Raw genomic sequence first — 19,698 nt, forward strand, 5'->3', positions numbered from 1 at the left:
CCAGAGAACACCGGGAGGAAAACGCCACGACGATGGCTTGCTTCGTCCACAGAGATCAGATCTCGTCGACCAGAGCTGTCACTGCTGGTGACCCTGACAATAGGGTCTGTACCAAACCTGAAAACGGGTGGGGTTGTGTAATACAAGTCCCCGCCTCAGCGTTCTCTCCATCCACCTCGACATATGGTACTGCTGTAGCCATATGTGATGACACTCCCAACGCACCAGCCGCCATGTGGCGCAGGTCCGCTTAGGAACTGTAGATAGGCGGCCCGGTCCCACCCGCTGTGCGTAGCCAACCCTGGACCCGTGCGAGCAGAGCGTTCCGTGTCGGGACATCTGACCCTGACACCACCCACGAGGCAATCGCACCCAAGGGCGGACCCCGACAGAAAGGGCCGGTTTGATACGGGGGAAGCTGACACCAGTTCTAGGTGACAAAACTCTCCCACTGAACACCCCTCCAGAACATGCTGAGGAGTTGTTCTGCAGCCGGACATGCAAGGTGTGAGGCCCCCATGGGTTCCTACACACCGTAGCCCTGCAGTGATATTACTACCACCTAAATCACGCGCACCTCTTCTTTTCAGACCACTGCCGATCTCGCGGGAGTGGGAGGCACCAACATGATACCTGGCCTGGCAAAGGCTGCACTACTCCCCCAATAGACACAGATTGACCGTCAGCATGAATGGTTGAGAGGAGAGAAAACTGTAACAAAGACAGACATTCTCGTAGCAGAGAGACAGAACAAAACAGTAGCCCACTATAGCATAGCGTTCAACGCTACTGTGGACAGAAAACAGTCAGCTGAGCCACAACACTGGCCGCCGCTAAACTCCATCCTGCAGCAGTATAGCTCTACTGCCACCCGCCGAGCCAACTCGCTCTCAAGCATCGGCTTCCGGGTGGGACACTGTTCATCCCCGCCGGGGCACAGGATCAAAGCTACCTGGCTACTTAGCCACGGTACACCCGGCCTGCACCCTGTCGTCAACCCTTTTACCTGTAAAAAAGGTAAATAGGCCTCAGCAAAACCCCCCACATTAGCTACCGACTGACCTTCATTAATGAACCGGGCAAGAGGAGGGAAAAGCGGCAACAACCCACGGCGGGGAATATTAGAACAACGACCCATTTCAGCATTAGCAGTAGCATTAGTGTTAGCAGCATGCTCCAGGATCGCTCGGAAATCGTCCACTGCAGTGGAACGTTCACCAAGCCATCCCGCCCCTGGCGCCGACACACACTTCACAGCATTACTAACACCAACATCAATGCCTGATGACACAGGGCCTACCTGTGTACAAGCCGGCTCGATAGCCAAACCTTGCACGCTGCTCCTCGATCTGCTGCCACAAGACGAGGAAACATCAGAATAGGCCCGACGTGTCGCTGAAACATGCCCCGAAGATTCCAGGGGTAAGCAAACCTCCGGTAAGCATTCAACATTCCGCAATTTCTCTAATCTTTTCATAGCACTAGTTACATAGGGCGACTTGCGACCGCTATGATGGGAACGAAAAAGAGGAAGAGTGAGTGGTGACCACGCCTAGTACTTTATAGTACGCCTCTATAGGGGCGGGGCCTGGCAGGTGGTGGGCGTATTTGTTTTTTCGTTGATGAGGTATATCTCGGTATGGCTTAAGAGCGGGATGCGATGCCAAGTACGAATATATAACCTTCTGTAGTGTGGCAGTGAAAGGGTTAACCTTCTGTAGTGTGGCAGTAAAAGGTTAACCTTCTGTAGGGTGGTAGTGAAAGGTTAACCTTCTGTAGTGTGGCAGTAAAAGGTTAACCTTCTGTAGGGTGGTAGTGAAAGGTTAACCTTCTGTAGTGTGGTAGTGAAAGGGTTAATGGGAGGAATTGCTAAAAGGGAACACAGGGTGAGCAGGTCGGCACCTTGCATGGTTGTCTTCGCCGTTGGTGTGTGAATGTGAGGCATAAAAGCCCTATATATATAAATTGAATTAAATATGTTCTAGATGTCTACAACAGTCTTGTGACAGCAGCGTGACATGTCTGTGGCGAGCAGTGGCGAATCCTCCTGTTATTTTACCCACGCGACGCCACTGGTGGCGAGGTGATTGTTGTGTTGGAAGAATCAGACGACACGTAGTTTCAGCATGTCGGTGTTTACTGAACTCAAGACACATGCATTGTAACGTAAGTCAGAACATCAACGTCACGCGTCACGTACGTGAAACTCAACAGAATAACACGACACTGTCGCAATAGTTAGAACACTAGTTAAAGTGCTGGCACTCGCTAGAGTACCAGACGTAACATTCCCCCCCCCCCCCTTCACTCAACCTAGGAGTGGTCAAATGCCCGGGCACTGCAACAGCCAACGGCGGAGGTCCCGCAGCCTCAGGCTGAGCCGCGGGTGCTGGGGCTGCAACATCATTGAATCGTCTGTCCTGCAGAGCTATAGCCAGCATGCCAACGCGTGCCATCAGCCAGTCTGAATGAGGCCAGGCCGAGCTGCTGTCTGACCTGGACCGGGTCTGACCAGAATGACCGGAGCTTGTTGTCCCGGTGGGGTCGCCGAATCCTGACCCAGTCTGAGACGGCGATGGTAGGTGGTCTCGCATGTCGGGTCCTGTCGAAACGGTCCTTCATCCGGCGCTGGCATGTGTTGACTGTGGCTTGAAGCGGGTGGGCTGGAGCCTGAGCCGGAGTAGGGCGCAGCCTGTCCAGGGGCAGCTGAGACTCGCGCCCTAGCATGAGGGAGCCTAGGGAGACGCCTGTGGTGGCGTGTTGAGTAGCCCTGTAGTGCAGGAGCGTCTGTTGGAGACCGTTGATGAATGTGCACCCTTGTGCCAGGTGGGCCCTGATGCCATTCTTCAGGGATTGGTTCAGCCGTTCCACCCCCCGTTTGCAGCCGGGTTGTAGAACGACGTGCGGATATGACGTATCCCCTTACCCCCCAGGTAGGAGGCCAGTTCGTGGGAGATCATTTGGGGGCCATTGTCTGTCGTGATCCTCTTGGGAAGGCCCCAGCGTGTGAACAGGGACTCGAGAATCTCAATCAGCACCCCAGCTGTGACCGAGCCCACGGGCGCCACCTCAGGCCACTTGGAGTGGAGGTCGTAGACCACAACGAGGAAATGCTGGTGATGCGGTACCCCGTGCAGTTCACCACAGATGTCGAGCTGCAGGTGCTCCCAGGGTTGGGACGGCCAGTCCAATGGCTGCATGGGTGGGGGCGGGGCTGGGGCCCTGGTCTTCCCGCTCAGAAGACAGGCAGTACAGTCCTTGACCAGGGTCTCGATTTCCCTGTCGATGCCTGGCCACCACACCAAGTCACGACACCGCTGTTTGAGCCTGACTATGCCCAAGTGGCCCTCGTGCGCCATAGCAAGGACATGCGCCCGAAGGACACTCGGGACCACAGTACAGAGCCCACGAGCGACGCAGGAGTCGTTCCAGCATGACAACTCATCCCGGAGTCTGCTAAAGGGAAGCAGCTCGTCAGGTGTCCTCGCCGGCCAACCCTGCCTGATGTAGGTTGAGAGCGCAGAGAGGACAGGGTCAGCAGACGAGGCATCCTGGAGCTCCTGCAGCAACACTGTCTCTTGGAGGGGAGTGTGGAGGAGCTGGACCAGGTCATGCTCAGCCTGATCCCGATCGGGAGTCGAGGGCCGTGGGGGGACTGGGGATGGCGCGTGACAGTAGGTCAGCTACTACGTTGTCCCGGCCTGGCATGAACTGCAAACCGAAGTTGTACTGCTGCAGGCGGTCAGCCCAGCGGTGGAGGCGGAGCGGTTTGTGGCCAGTGCCTGACGTGGCGAGGAGGGTAGTGAGAGCCTGGTGGTCCGTCCTAAGCGTAAATGAGTGGCCGTAGAGGTACATATGCCAGCGCTCACATGCCCAGATGCAGGCCAGGGCCTCTCGCTCCCCCACTGAGTACCTCTGTTCCGTGGGGCTAAGGGCCCGTGAAGTGAAAGCGACCGGCCTCTCCACTCCCCCATGCAGCTGTGACAGTACCGCACCAACGGCTGCGGCGGAGGCATCACACGTGACGAGGGTGGTGCTGTCTAGGTCGAAAAACGCCAGGACTGGTGATGAGGTGAGCTGGGACTTGAGGAGGCGCACAGCCTTCGAGCAGGCAGGCGTCCAGAGCCAGGGCTCGTCCTGCTTCAACAGCTTCCGCAGCGGTGCAGTTGTGTCGGAGTAGTGTGGCAGGAAGCGGAGGTAGTACGCCGTCATGCCCAGGAAAGAGGCCACCTGGGCCGCTGAGGTGGGCTCTGGGACACTGTGTATGGCCTCTGTGTTTGACTGGAGCGGGTACATGCCGTCAGCCGAGAGGCGGAACCCAACAAAGTCAATGGTCGTGGTGGCAAAGACACACTTCTCGCCATTGAGTGTGAGGTGGTGCTTCGCCATCGCACTTAAGACACTGTGGAGGCTCGCGTCGTGACTCTCGGCGTTGGCCCCGTGCACCACGATGTCATCGAGGTAGATGGCCACCCCGGGGATCCCGGCGAAGACGGAGGCCATGATCTTTTGGAAGCAGCTGGGGGCAGAGCTTAAGCCAAAAGCCATGCGTTTGTAACGGAAGACCCCCCTGTGGGTGATGAACGCGGTGAGGTTGCGGCTCTCTGGGTGTAGTGGCACCTGGAGGTACCCCTGACGAAGGTCCAGCTTAGAGAACACCTTGGACCCGTGGAACTGGGCGGTGAGCTCCTCTGTGGTTGGCAGGGGGTATTTATCAGGGACGATGGCCTTGTTTACCGCTCTCATGTCCACGCAGAGTCGCAGCTCCCCTGACTTCTTCTTTGCTACCACCAAGTTGGAGATCCAGGGTGACGTGTTCACCTGTTCGATGATGTCGTCGTCCAGCATCTTCTGTAACTCGTGGCGATGTTCTCACGGAGAGCCAGGGGGGAGCGGCGAAGGGGCTGGATGACCGGAGTAACTTTTTGGTCTAGCAGGGGCTGGTGAGCGAAGACCTGGAGGCAGCCCACGCCGTTGAACAGTGCAGGCCACTGTTGCTGCCAGGAGACAGCGGTGACGGTGTGGATCTCCGAGCCTGTGGTGTCCAGCAGAGAGAAACCGAGGCCACTGAAGAGGTCGAGGCCGAGGAGGTTGGTCCCTCTGCGTGCAATGTTGAAATTGAAGGCAGGCAGTGTCTTTTCTCCGTACCTCACCGGCAGCTGGTGGGAGCCAACAATGTCAATCTTGGAGTCGGCGTAGCCTCGCAGGGTGGTGGTGGGCGGGCCCAGTGGTTTGTGGGAGAAGAATTGAGAGTATGTCGCCCAATTCAATAGACACACTGTGGCTCCAGTGTCGAGGAGGAGGGGCAGTGTGATGTCACCACCACCAATGAGCATGTTTTGAATGGCACTCGTCCTGAGCTGACATTATGGATGATAGTGGTCGGTGGCTTGGAAGCGCTAGCTGGGGCTGACCTACAGACCTTGTGGAAGTGGTTTAGCCTCCCGCAGTTGGAGCAGGCTTTGCCACGGGCAGGGCAGGTCTGGGCTCTGGAGTTGTGTGAAAGGGAGCCACAATTCCCGCACGGCTGGCGTGAGCGGTCACGTGACTGGGAGGCTAACAGTATATTGTCCCCGCCGTCGTCTGCACTCACGTTGAGGAGGGACACCCTTGAGCTGAGCGTGCTCGCAGCCTCTACTGCCACGTGTGTGTTGGGGCTGGGGGAGGTAGACAAACTAGCTGCACAGTAGCTAGATTCCACCTGCACTGCTAGTCTAATAGCTACTGCTAATGTCAGCTCGTCATTTTCCAACAGTAGTCTTTCCCTGATTTTATCACTGTCAGTGTTCAATATGAGTTGGTCTCTCACCATTTCATCCTGTAATGCCCCGAATTTGCATGAGCTAGCCAAGCCCCGTAGGTCCGCGACGTACTGCGTTATTGACTCACCAGTACGTTGATGCCTCCGTCGGAACACAACTCGACGGAGGAGTGCAGTCTGTGGAGTGGCGAAATGTCCCTTTTAGGAGCGCCACCACTGACGTATATGTGTCACTGTCTAATGTGCAGAGTGTTTCACACACACACGCTGTCCCTCCACGCCTAAACAGTGCTGTAGTAATGCACGTTTTCTCACCGCTGACAATTCCAAACCGGTAGCCAGGATATACGTCTCGAACGAGGAAATCCAACGCGCCCACGGGGCGTTATTTTTTTCCGTAGCCGCATTTCTGGCAGACGCTCTCTGATTGGCCACTGACGCGTTTGCCCAATCGCGTGACGAGCTGTGTCTTTGCCCATTTCCACGTCAAACAGCCTGCAAATTACCAGGCGTTCTACCGCTATGCTCTAAGACAAACTCTAACCGTAACCAACTTCGAAAGAGTGCCTAAGCTTAACTAGCCCCTTTCGTGACTGCGAGCGAGCCTGGGTCTCTACCGCAGTCACTCTCACCTAGACTGCGACCATTTTCAACTTAAGGTACCAAGCGTGATCACGGGGCTCGTGGTGGGTCAAAAATATATCATATATGAATTTCAAAGATACCCAGCGTACAATATGGGTTTAACACAGCTTTACAGTGGGGTCTGGAAGCTCGGAGTTGCTAATAAACAGTTTAAATCATTGTTACTCCACGAGTGGTACTCACAGAGCGAGCCGTGTATTTCCGCCTGTAATGCCTGGACCAGGCAGCCAAATGCCTGGTGCGCATGCGCGGTGACACCAATGGCGGAAATACACGGCTCGCTCTGTGAGTACCACTCGTGGAGTAACAATGATTTAAACTGTTTATTAGCAACTCCGAGCTTCCAGACCCCACTGTAAAGCTGTGTTAAACCCATATTGTACGCTGGGTATCTTTGAAATTCATATATGATATATTTTTGACCCACCACGAGCCCCGTGATCACGCTTGGTACCTTAAGTTGAAAATGGTCGGTCTAGGTGAGAGTGACTGCGGTAGAGACCCAGGCTCGCTCGCAGTCACGAAAGGGGCTAAAGCTTAACCAGTGTAGAAACAGGCGTCGGCCAATCAGAGAGCGTCTTGCCAGAAATGCGGCTACGGAAAAAATTCCGCGCCCACGGGACGGGCGGCTCACCGGGCAGAGGTAGGAAGGGTGGAGGGGGTGGGATAGAAAAGTCAGCCATCTCTCGTCGCCAATGTTATGTTGGAAGAATCAGACAACACGTAGTTTCAGCATGTCGGTGTTTACTGAACTCAAGACACATGCATTGTAACGTAAGTCAGAACATCGACGTCTACGTCACGTACGTGAAACTCGACAGAATAGTTAGAACACTAGTTAAAGTGCTGGCACTCACTAGAGACTAGTACCAGACGTAACAGTGATATTTTGATCCAAGTCTCTGTTGGGAACCCTAGTCTACTTAGCCTACAGATTAGCTCACAACAAGTATTTAACTATCCCACAGGGAGCAGCTTTGTAAACGTGAATGTCTGTCCCTGATTGGCTGCCTGCTGACTGAGTGTGAAATGGTGGCACTATTGATTGATTGATGTTTATTTATCTCGAACACAACAGACATACAAATCACAGTAAAAACTAAATGTAAACGTAAACAAAGGAGTCTGTCTTCATCTATAGAAAAACAAACACGGATGAGTTTGAGACGGGGCAGAAGGAAGCGGAGCTTATCTAGTCCTGCCCCTTTCTTACAATATGATAACTAATATATATAATCATATATAATATATTATGTATTATATATATATAAAATCAAAGGTAAATAATTTTAGACTTTTAAAACACACCAGTGGCGTCGCGTGGGTAAAATAACAGGGGAAGCCAAAAAAAGATTGTAAAAAAAATAATTATTAAATATTTTTATTTTTATTTTTAATTTTTTTTAAGTCAAGCAGTCACCATGTACACTACAGTATGGCTCGGCGGCCAGTCAAACTTTCTTTTTATTTATTTAACAGATTGCAGAATGGGTACAATACAGTACGGCTCAATACACACAATTGTATAAGGGGATGCAGACCAGAGAAAGACGTTTGTCTTGTTTACATCAGGGTTATTAATACTGCTGGAGCATTGGTAAATTTTTTGTCCGATTTTTCCTTGCACGATTTTGCGCGCCGCGTGGGAGCAAATTCGAGACACATATTCGGTTGCACACAGGTGTCCCACGGTCTCCTCTGTGGCCGTGAATATTTTCACGCGGATCGGAATCACGGCGCGCCCGTGGGACACTTTTCCGTTTCGGCGAGTTTATTCCATGCTTTCGACTTTCCTTTTCTAAGCATTTTCGGGGCTACATGTGAATGAGTAAAAGTTGCGGGACGCCCAGATGTTTCCACGATAGAAAGCTCGCGTGGATCCCATAATAGGCTCACTTAATACAGCGTTTTTAAAATCATGCAACATTTTCAGGGTCGCAAGCCGACCTTTTCCCCTCGTTTTCGATGATGGAAGTGATTTAGGAAAAGCTTCAGCACGCCGAGAGGTACCCGTGGATTTAATCTCGCGAGGATCGGGGCAATATTCGGCCCGTGGGAGCAGTCACGTGTTAATACAATTTTCAGAGTGCAGAGGGGAGGTGTGCAGAGGGGATGCCAGACTAATTATTCTGCTCACAGCCCGGTTTTAAACTTTTAAGGTGTGGCAGTCAGCTCGAATCTGATTGGCTAGTATCGGTTTTGGACTCTACATACATGAATCACATGGTTGAGGCTGGAGAAAGACACCTACCCCCTGCCTCCTCTCCTCTATAGCTGCAGTGAGCATAGTGAGTCTGACAGTGTGTTAGAGAGTGAGAAGGAGAAGAGGGAGACATTTAAAAAAAAATTATAATAATTATAACACAGATGCACAGATGAAAAAGAATGTAAACTATATTAAAAAAAATTATATATATATATATATATTTTTTTTTTTCATATTTCATATTTGATATTAATTCATATTTTGATAGGGAGGCCTGGCTTCCGTTGGCTTCCATAAGGATTCGCCACTGAAACACATAGCTATTCAACTTTGCCAATAGGACAACCTATGTCAGCCATATTGGATTTTCTCCTATTTACATATTTCTTTATTCATTAATTTGTACTTTATTTTACCTCTGGAGTCAATTGAGGGGGGCCCTCATTTTCAATGATGCTGGGGGTACATGATAGCATCATATTTAAAGTAAAGTACAAATACAAATAGTATATAAGACAATGGGACAGTAGTAGGTCAATGAAAACAATTACAAGTTGACGATGGTCGGTTGTTGATTAGAAATCTAAAGAGCTCTCCCTTGTGACACAAGACAACTCAATTCTAGGTCAGTTTGCAAGAGACTCCATGACGCTGCAGCTGCAGCTACACAAGAGGTCTTTCCAAGTTCAGTCCTGAAGAGCCCGTCACTGGAGCGCATTGTCACATTTCATTGTTTGACTACAAAGAAGAAAGTGTGATGATAGAACCTTTTCTTAGAGACCCATGTGTTACAACCCCAGTATGTCTCTAGGGCAGGGGTGGCCAACCCGCGGCTCGCGAGCCGCATGCGGCTCTTTGCCCGTCAATGTGCGGCTCTTCCGTCCATAAAAAATAAAAATAAAAAAATAAAAAATAAATATTTGTTTTAATTTTTTTTTTACTTTATTTTTTTTTTTTTACTTTTTTTTTTTGTATGTCACTCATTCCATAAGGACGTAGAATAAACATTTACAATTTTTTTTTAAATGGTCCATTTGCATGTTCTTGGTATCTGAATCTAGGGACATATATGGATCAGTGTCAGAAATAGTGTGTCTGTTACTAGGCTTGAGTAAATTGTAATGAACCAAAGGAGAATATCAATTCTATTTAAAAAAAAAATTATCTTTGACTGTAAATAACACCATGCTAAAATTGACCAGACCTGAAAAATCTAAGCAAATGAATAAAGGGAAGATGATTAAACAGAAGGTTTTGTAGATACAGTACTGAATTCTGCCATCTTTTTTATAATGTAAATTTCTCCACCATTTTTCATCATATTGCAACACCGTTTTTTGCAAGACGTTCACAGAAAGGTAGAGAAACGAACTGCGTTCTGTTTTATGGCAATAACGTTCAGGTTTGTGGGAGATAATCCCAAAAAATAAGAGAAATTAAAAAGTAAATCCAGAAGTCAGATGATTGACAGGGGCTGGTGTGAGCTGGGTAGGGTAGTTTTTCGAAATTTGAAAGCCCTGAGTCTCTTCCTTCAAAAGACTACACTCACTTTTGGCTGTGCCACTTCCTCCTGTCAATATGCGCCGGTTTCCGACTCAATGCCCTGAGATTTCTATAATCTTATATTTCACTAATAACAGTTAAAATAATTGGTAAACAAACATAATGCTAAAAATATACACTTTTACTGTATATCTCGGGCTTAAGAGGTTAACCCTGTGAGGCCCAAATTAAAAAGAAATTAGCAACTTCAGAGGCCAGAGGGTGGGACATATAAACACATTTACTATCAAATAGCATTGTGAGGCTGAACAACAGGACCAATTGACTATACATGTGCTTAAAGGGGAACTATCTTATAAATGGCTTTTTTCAGTGTTTACCATTGTTTCTTAGCTATGTGGACTTATATTAATAGGATATATGTCTCTAATTCTCATATTGGCGAATTCTTCCAATTCTCCTCTCACAATATTCACCCTCACTGAACTGAGTCATCTGAAAATGTGCATATCTGTGATGTCAGAGATTTCTCAGCTGCATAATAATGTGGCAGTTGATGTGGCAGTTGGCACCAGGCCACACAGTGGTTGGAGCCCAGCCTCAAAACGGCTTAAGATCTTGAGGTAGAAAAATGCGGTTTTTAGTACTTGATTAGAAATACAAAACAATGCATTTTTTTTGAAAAAAACCTAGGTGTTCCATAGACTCACAGGAATTGTGTAAAAGTGCCCAAATAGTGAAAGAAATAGTAAAATAGTTCCCCTTTAACATTTTTTAAATAAACATTGTTTTTTTAAATGGCTAAAAGTGATTTTGTAATTTTGCAACTGTGGGTCTCACAGGGTACTTTTAACCCTGTGAGGCCCAAATAAAAAAGACATTAGCAACTTCAGAGGCCAGAGGGTGAGACCTATAAACACATGAAGGGTGCCGTGACTGAAAAAAAAGGTTGAGAAACGCTGGTATATGGTGTGGCTCTTTGTGGTACCACAGTCATTTTTTTGTGGCTCTTAGTCTCTGACTGGTTGGCCACCCCTGCTCTAGGGGAAGGGGTGAATAACATAAAGGATGATTGTGTTGTAATTTGTGATACATGAACCAAATGATAAATAAAGCAATGCCCACAACAAGTTTAGGTGAAAGAAAGTAATATATTGTGCCTTTTATATACAAACAAAACAGACTAATAGACAATGACAATGGTGGATTTGAGACACACAACCAAGGGGAAAAAGGGGGGGGGGGAGAAGGGAAAAGGAGCTTGAATGATGCCAAAGGAATAAACTAAGTAAAACAAAACACAACTAACTCAGTAAGGAATATCGTGTTACCTATACATAAACACAAAGGTCAAATAAAACCTACTGCTCACTACCTACACTACTTAACACTTTGATTGCCCAAGGTTAAATTCATGATATACCATCCCTTGCCAGCTCTATTTAACATGGAGAAGTTCCCCTTCTTTGCAGGGCTATAACTTTTTAAATTTTATTGCTAGATTGCCATTATTAGGGCCCATTCAATGTCCTATATGTATTGTTCATGGTGTAGCAACGTTACACTTTTTCATTCACATATTCATACTAAAATATGGTCTAAAGTATAAGTATGTTTTCATCTCTTTCTGCAGCTTTCTCCAGAACGTGATTTATAGCCCAATGCATTATATTGATGATCAAATACAGTTTGGTAGGAATCTGTGCGAGATCAAAAATTTCAACTGGACGTACTTCTAGAATCTGATGTTGACCGGATGGGCGAGGGGGCGTTTATAATTCCGTGGGCAACGTTATACCATTCATCTAATGTGGGTCATATGTTCATCATAGCAGTTTATATCAAACACGGTAATACTACACGCTAAAACTCACCCCAGTCTCCTCGGGCCGTTGGGCGATCAGCGTGGAGTAGACAGTTTTCGATTATGGGATGTTGAAATGCCCGATCTATTTCCAGGTTGTATAATAGTATATACGTCCAAATCATGTTGTTTTTTCGAGTTATTTCCACCGATCGATGTTCACTGTGTGAAGACGGAGTCTCTCTAGCATTAGCGAGTGCCCGGACCACATATGGAGTGAGTCCTGCCGGTTCAAAGGTTGATATCCGGTTTTGATCTGCCGATTGGCTACCAGATGGCGCTCTTGAACCGATAGAGGGTTGAGAGGAGATCAGCACTGTGTGTCAAGGCTCCGGAGGGGAAATATGATTTCGATCACAGATTTTTGAAATATTGATATCAAAGACGAGTTACGGCGTCTTCGGCAACTTGAGCATGGCTAGGAAAGACGCCTAAACACGTCTGCGGCAGTTAAAGTGTTAACCAAACATATGTCCAAAACATACAATGAGTGGCATCACTCCTGACCTAGTGTGTCTACTCTAGACAATAATACCACCCTTACCTGGGCCCTATTCCCCGTACCTGGTTCAACTAAGTCGATCAAGAGTCCCATTATCCAGATTCAATTAACCCGATGTTTGAAGCTGGGATTTTCCTGTTCCTCGAACGCTGATTCAGTCTCGTTCATTCGAACCAGACTTGAGACTCAGGATAATTGCGCGGCCGCTTCAGTTGAAAAGACAGCAGGTGTCGATAGCAGAAATCCTGATTTTCTAACTGCATTGATTGATTGATTGATTTAAAACTTTATTAACAGATTGCAGAATGGGTACAATGCAGTACGGCTCGATAGCCTCGCCGACAGGTTAAATGCATAATCTATAGGCTAATTTTAAGTCCCTAATTACCCCAATCAATCAGATTATATTTCTTTAAACGTGCCTTGAATAATCAAATGAGATCTTGCTAGCGAAAATAATTAGTTCAACGCTTTCAGAATAAGGATACGGCTATCTTATCCATTGATGGATGTATGGTGAATGTTTTATTTGTCTGGCACCGTGGTGTGATGGATGGTCCTTATGCCTTTCACGCGGACGACCCGCGTTCGAATCCCCCTTCTTCTAGTTTTTCTTTTTCTTTTTGCAATGCAAATACTTCAATTTGGTGCACGTTGAGAGCTATATAAAGAATGACATCCTCAATGCATGTAGATTTATAATATTTTAATTTAAAACTAGGCTACTTTTGCGTATAATCATTAATATTATATTCCAAAATAATTATATTGGAAACGCGGGGTTTCGAACTCGGTCGTCCGCTTGACAGGATTGAGCACTAGCCGTTGCACCACTGTGCCAGACGGGATATATTCATTGTGTATCCATCAATGGACAAGAGAACCGTGTTTCGAATATTCTTCTTTTGAATGAAGTTTTATCTCTTTATTCTCAAATGCATTAATGTGACGTCAACGGCTCATTCAATTGCTCACATCCGTCAAACAGCGCATCTCATCAGACATTTTAATCCCAGTTACAATATCACAATAACGTGTGAGTGATGATACAATTCAACAATCCTCAGAGTCCTCGTAATTCATAATCCACAAAGACCACAATCCACGCATAGACACTTCAATTTTATGCTTGAATGAAACACAATCCGGGCGCTCCGTTAAGCAAATCTACAGCGGAGAATATATGAAACTAATCAGAGCCAAACGGCTGATGGGTTTCATTCATTAAAAATATCCCTGCGGGATTCACATTTGCAATGCGCCGTTATTAAAATAACCACATGCAGCGTGTATCGCGACTCCGAGCGCCGTATATGACGTGCATTATTTTATTTAGGACAAAGTAAATCTATAGGCTGAATATGATTTATTATCAGCATTTAGTTCTATTATTATACATTTCAAAAGCCCCCTCTAGGAAAACGAAGCACAAAAACATAATTCAGAATGGTATAATGGGATCTAGACTGTGAGAAATATTTCAGGAAGCGAGCTGGCATTTCTTTGCGAGGGCGTGGCCATGCAGGTTATCCAGCTAACTGAACTTAACCCTGCTCCGGACCAGGTTCAAACTTTCTGATCTGTTACCATGGTGATTTAGAAAATCCGACTTCGGGGAACAGAAAGGTCTGGCTTAAGTCAAGCTATGCTGGAAATTATCCGGCTAACTCAGTTAGCCAGGTACGGGGAACGGTGCTTCAATTCCCAACACACACACACACACACACACACACACACACACACACACATAGAAGCACACACACTTAGACACACAAACACACCTCACTGTCATGACTCTATCACACACAAACACAGACATACACTCACACACACACACACACATACACACACATAGAAACACACGAACATACACACGAACACACCTCACTGTCATGACTATATCACACACACACACACACACATACACACACATAGAAACACACAAACATACACACGAACACACCTCACTGTCATGACTATATCACACACACACACACACATATATAGACACACACACACACACACACATATAGACACACAGACACACACACACACATATAGACACACACACACACATATAGACACACACACACACACACACCTCACTGTCATGACTATATCACAGAGAGAGACACCTCTGATGGCTTAAGCTTAGCTTAGGCCTTTAAATTCCCAAAGGAACATAGGCCATCGACGAAGCTCCTCCATCCTCTTCAGTCTTGTGCCACTCCAGATCTTGCCTCTGATGGGCAGATGTTTATATCAGGGTGTTTGGCATCACCAGCCGGTCCTATACTGAAGTATGGGTAGAGTTTCTCAGTGAAGGTGTGTTGATGAGTGTAGAAGTGAGTCATGTCTTCAGGGTCGTAGAAGGACAGCTTCCCCCTGTCATAGTCCAGCTGTACTCTGACCCTCTGGGGGCTCCTCTTCACTGTGAGGATCTGACTCAGATCATTAGTGTACTTACCACTCTGATAACCTATAGCCCAGATACCATGTTGTGGTGATGTCTTTAGCCCCTTACTCTTCCTGTCAAATGACTCTTTAGCTACACCTATACCCCAGTCAGGATGGTCTCCCACCTCCACCTCCCAGCTGTGTTGTCCTGAGCTGAAGCTCTCAGAACCCAGAACAATGCCATACACCATGTTCCTCTCTGGGTTGTCAGGGAGCTGCTGCCATGTGTCTGCGTGTCTCACACTGGTCAGATCATCAGATATAGAGAACCAGGGTCCTGCAGTGTTTGGGTCCAGAGTGACAGGAGTGAACTTGACCCTCTCCTTCATCTTCTCCCAGACAGAGAAGGTCAGGTTGCCCAGGTGTTTGGCCTCGTCTATCAGCGCTCCTGAGACCAGCTGTGGACGAGGCAGGTTGCACTGAGCTCTGGAAGAACATTCAAGAGTCAGTCCTGCTGTGGGCTTAGATTCAGAGCCGCAGAGAAGAGAGAGATATTGATTTCCATAAAAATAACTGTATTCCATCTCTTCTCCATCATGTTTCTAATACAATCATTTCCACTCAATCAATAAATACACAATACACAATACATACATACATACTATTGTACATTCCACTACCCTCTCAACTTCAGTCACATCATCCAGATCATCCAATTACAACAGCACCTTTAATCTGAGATGCAGATTTAAAAGGAGAGACAGAGAGACAGACAGAGAGACAGACAGACAGACAGACGCGCGGGTTTCGTGCGACTTCAGAGCGGAAGCGCACGGATTTACATTGGAACAGCTGTAAATGCCTACTATTATTTATTATTTATATACATATAGAACTGCTCCACATGGATTTTAATATATCATGCTTTAAGTACTGTAGTTTTAATGTAGTTGGTGTTTTTTTTTATATAGTGGTCTTTTTACTGTAGTTTTAAAAAAAAATTATAGTGGTGAGTGTCTATGTATTGTGACTGTATGTTTGTCTTTCTGCACAAATAAAGTTCCCAAAGGAAATTAAAGTCAGTTGAAGTTGAAGACAGTCCCCGTTTGAAGATAAAAAAATTCAAAAAAAGATTTCCAGTTCCAGTGTCTTTTTTCCATGTTTAACCCGTTATTATCTCATTAATTAGAATGTTAGAATGAATTTTAGAATGATGATCAGTGAGATGTACTCCTGAAAAAGTATAGTAATATGGTTTATTTGTATTGGGAAAGATACAGACACATTAGCTGGTTGAACAACATCTATATGTGTGGTAATAATGCAGATATTGAGTGTATTTCTGTGAAAATGCATGTGGCGCACGCCTCTGAATCCAACCCGAGCGGAAAAAGAACTTCGCTTCCGGCCCGCGAGTCGCGCACCCACCCACGGCCGTGGTGAACAGCGACGCCCGTTAACCCTTTCACTGCCACACGACAGAAGGTTAACCCTTTACTATCACACAACCGGTTGTGTGATAGTAAAGGGTTATATGATAGTAAAGGGTTTACCTTCTGTCGTGTGGCAGTGAAAGGGTTAACCGGCTGTCGTGTGGCAGTGAAAGGGTTAACCTTCTGTGTATTGTCGCAGTGAAAGGGTTAACCGTTTTGGTAGTGTGGCGGTGAAAGGGTTAACATGGGCGCAGTCAGGGAAAGAGAGTCAGAGAGAAAGGAGAGAAAGATAGAAAGAAAGAGAGAGAAATTGAGAAAAAGAGAGATAGAAAGAGATAGAGATGAGAGAGAGAAAGAGAGCGACAAAAAGAGAGGTAAATCACTTACCTTTTCAGTGTGGTCTTGTAGTTCTATGGAGGTAAAGACCGATCAAGTTAAACACTACACTGTAAAAACTGAGCGTCATCTGGTCACTTTTAAACTATCAGCTAATTGTATTCAACTAAAACTGTGTAAAATGCAATTCATAAATGGTTAAAATGCATTGAATTCAGCTCAATTCTATTTCAAACGGCACATAGTCTTTTTTATTATGTATAGGTTACTAATACTTATTTAATAAATATGAATGAACCCCAATCCCAGTTTTTACAGTGTACTAAACATCCTCAGCATCATTCCCTATGAACTGAAGAGAGACCAGTCCTGACCTGCAGGAAGGAGACGTGTTCAGCGTTCAGCTCCTGCTCTATGGCTCTGATTGTGTCTGAAAGGGTTGACATCTCTCTGTCCAGCCCCTCAATCTTCTCCTTCATCATCTGGCTCTTCTGCTCCTCTTCCTCCTTCAGTGCAGCTACCCTGGCTTCCTTTTCCTCGTGGAGAAACTGGAGACGCTTCTTAAACTCCTCATCAATCTGCTTCTCTGTGTGCAGGGCCTGGACCTGGAGATTATAAGATAAGATAAGATATTCCTTTATTGATCCCCTTGGGGAAATTCAGGCATCATAGCAGCATGGGGGATGGGGGGGGGGCAAGGGCATAATTTTGCTTTCAATGGTGGAGGGGACACATTTGTGGGGCGTGGTCAGAAGCTGTAAGGTTGTAGATTTAAAAAAAAAATCAGTTGTGCAAGTCAATTTTGGTGAGTTGATTCTATATACAATTCACTTATGACAAGTCATAACGCCGCACGAGTCTCGGAACATGAGAGAGAGAGAGAGAGAGAGATTGTGCTATTTATTATCTACAATGTATAAAACAACAGCCTAGAGGCTTTTAAATACAACAAGGTCATAGACAGATATTTCACAGAGACCAAGCAATGCTGTTGCATTTCATGGCAATCACACATGGCAATTACCCAAGATGGCGCCGCTATGCCCGGTCGCCTGTCTGTTCGCTCCGTCGAGATTGTGCTTACTTTTGTTAATATTTATAGTTTTAAGAGTTCTGTCTGTACCAACAGTAGGTGCATTTAATGTGTATGACCGTCAGTCACTTATAGACATCGGATTACGGGAAACGTACCGATTGGATTACTCCCTGGACCAGCTTTCCGAACCGCAGCAATGGCCTGTGGAAATTCTCAGAACAATGGGACCAGATCCTGACCCCAGGAACAAAGGATCCAGGCGGCGAGGGAAGAGAGCTGGGATCCGTAACAGGCTGAGATCCAGACGACACCGAACGCTACTACCGAGTATATTGCTAGCCAATGTACAATCAATTGACAATAAACTGGACGACATCCGAGCAAGGATTCAATACCAAAGAGACGTTAGAGACTGTAACGTTCTCTGCCTCACCGAGACGTGGTTGACGCCGGACGTCCCAGACCACGCCATACAACCGGCCGATCACTTCTTCATCCATCGCAAGGACAGATCAGCATTGTCCGGCAAACAGCGTGGAGGAGGTATTGCCTTCATGTTTAACAACAATTGGAGCGATCCAGCTAACGTGAAGGAATTATCGAACCACTGCTGCCCAGACCTGGAATATATAACCATCAAGTGTCGTCCTTTCTTCCTCCCGAGGGAGTTAAACGGCGATCGTCCTGGTCGGAGTGTATATTCCACCGCAAGCCAGCAATAGTGCCGCGCTCTCCAGGCTCCACGACGAGGTAAACAAACTCCAGGCAGCGAACGTTAACGCCGCCATCATAGTGGTGGGTGATTTCAATAGCGCCAATCTGAGAAAGGTCTTACCTGACTTCTATCAGCATGTGACTTGTAACACCAGAGGCGGTAACATCCTAGATCACTGTTACACGCAATTCAAGGGTGGCTACAAGGCTCATTCTGCTAGTGGCTTTGGTAAGTCAGATCACGCGTCCATTTTCCTTTCACCAAAGTACAAACAGAGAATCAAAAGCACTCCTGTAGTCTCGCGAGAGGTGCAGAAATGGGATTTGACGTCAGAGGAGACGCTCCAGGCTGCGTTTGACTGCACAGACTGGAGCGTGTTCCGCGACACAGATAACATTCATGTCTACACGGAGACAGTGCTGGACTATGTTCGTACTTTGGTGGAAGAAACAATCCCCACTACCACAATGAGAGTTTACCCAAATCAAAAACCCTGGGTAGACAAATCCGTCCGTGAAGCTCTGAGAGCGCGCACCAAAGCATACAACGACGGCCTAGTGGCAAGCAACATGAATGACCACAAGGTGGCGCGATACAACGTAAGGAGGACAGTGACAGAGGCCAAACGGCGCTACAAGGATAAAATTGAACTCCAGTTTGAACAGGCTGACTCTAGAGCTATGTGGCAGGGGCTCAAAACGATGACAGACTACAAAGGCGCCTCCCTCAAACTGAACAGTGACATCTCCTTAGCAAATGACCTCAATACCTTCTATGCGAGGTTTGATGCTGGTAATAACAACACCAGCCCACAAGCCACGGCAATGGGGGGGGGGGGGGGTCTGCTGCTGATGGAGACTCAGTGTTCAGGGTAACAGAGCATGAGGTGAGGCGGACCTTTAAAAAAGTGAATATCAGGAAGGCAGCAGGTCCGGACGGCATCCCCGGCCGCGTCCTAAAAGTCTGTGCCGACCAACTGGCCCCGGTATTCACTGACATATTTAACCTGTCCTTAGAACAGGCTGTCATCCCCACCTGCCTGAAGAAGTCCACTATTATCCCTGTACCCAAAAAATCCAAGCCTGCTTGCCTCAACGACTACCGCCCTGTAGCTCTCACCTCCATAGCCATGAAGTGCTTTGAGAAGCTAGTAAAGGGCTACATCTGCTCCTCCCTCCCCATCAACATGGACCCCCTGCAATTTGCATACCGCCCCAACAGGTCCACGGAGGACGCCATAGCCCATGTGCTGCACACAGCAGCATCACACCTGGACAAGAGGCAGGGGAACTATGTGAGA

The 19,698-nt window shown here is 47.0% G+C and overlaps 1 protein-coding gene across 1 annotated transcript in view; it reads right to left on the bottom strand.

Moving 5' to 3' along the window:
- Positions 1-14,694: 14,694 nt before the first annotated feature.
- LOC311247575 (E3 ubiquitin-protein ligase TRIM35-like) overlaps positions 14,695-19,698 on the bottom strand; it is a gene marked incomplete at both ends in the record, with an annotated part of 83,634 nt that continues 78,630 nt past the window's right edge. Inside the window, 3 exons of the mRNA XM_084338608.1 lie at positions 14,695-15,364; positions 16,699-16,721; positions 17,022-17,252. Coding sequence (XP_084194734.1) covers positions 14,695-15,364; positions 16,699-16,721; positions 17,022-17,252 — 924 coding nt within the window. The remainder of the gene's footprint in view (positions 15,365-16,698; positions 16,722-17,021; positions 17,253-19,698) is intronic.

Source organism: Notolepis coatsorum (assembly GCF_963971535.1).
Source record: "Notolepis coatsorum genome assembly, contig: SCAFFOLD_555, whole genome shotgun sequence".
Lineage (NCBI taxonomy): Eukaryota > Metazoa > Chordata > Actinopteri > Aulopiformes > Paralepididae > Notolepis > Notolepis coatsorum.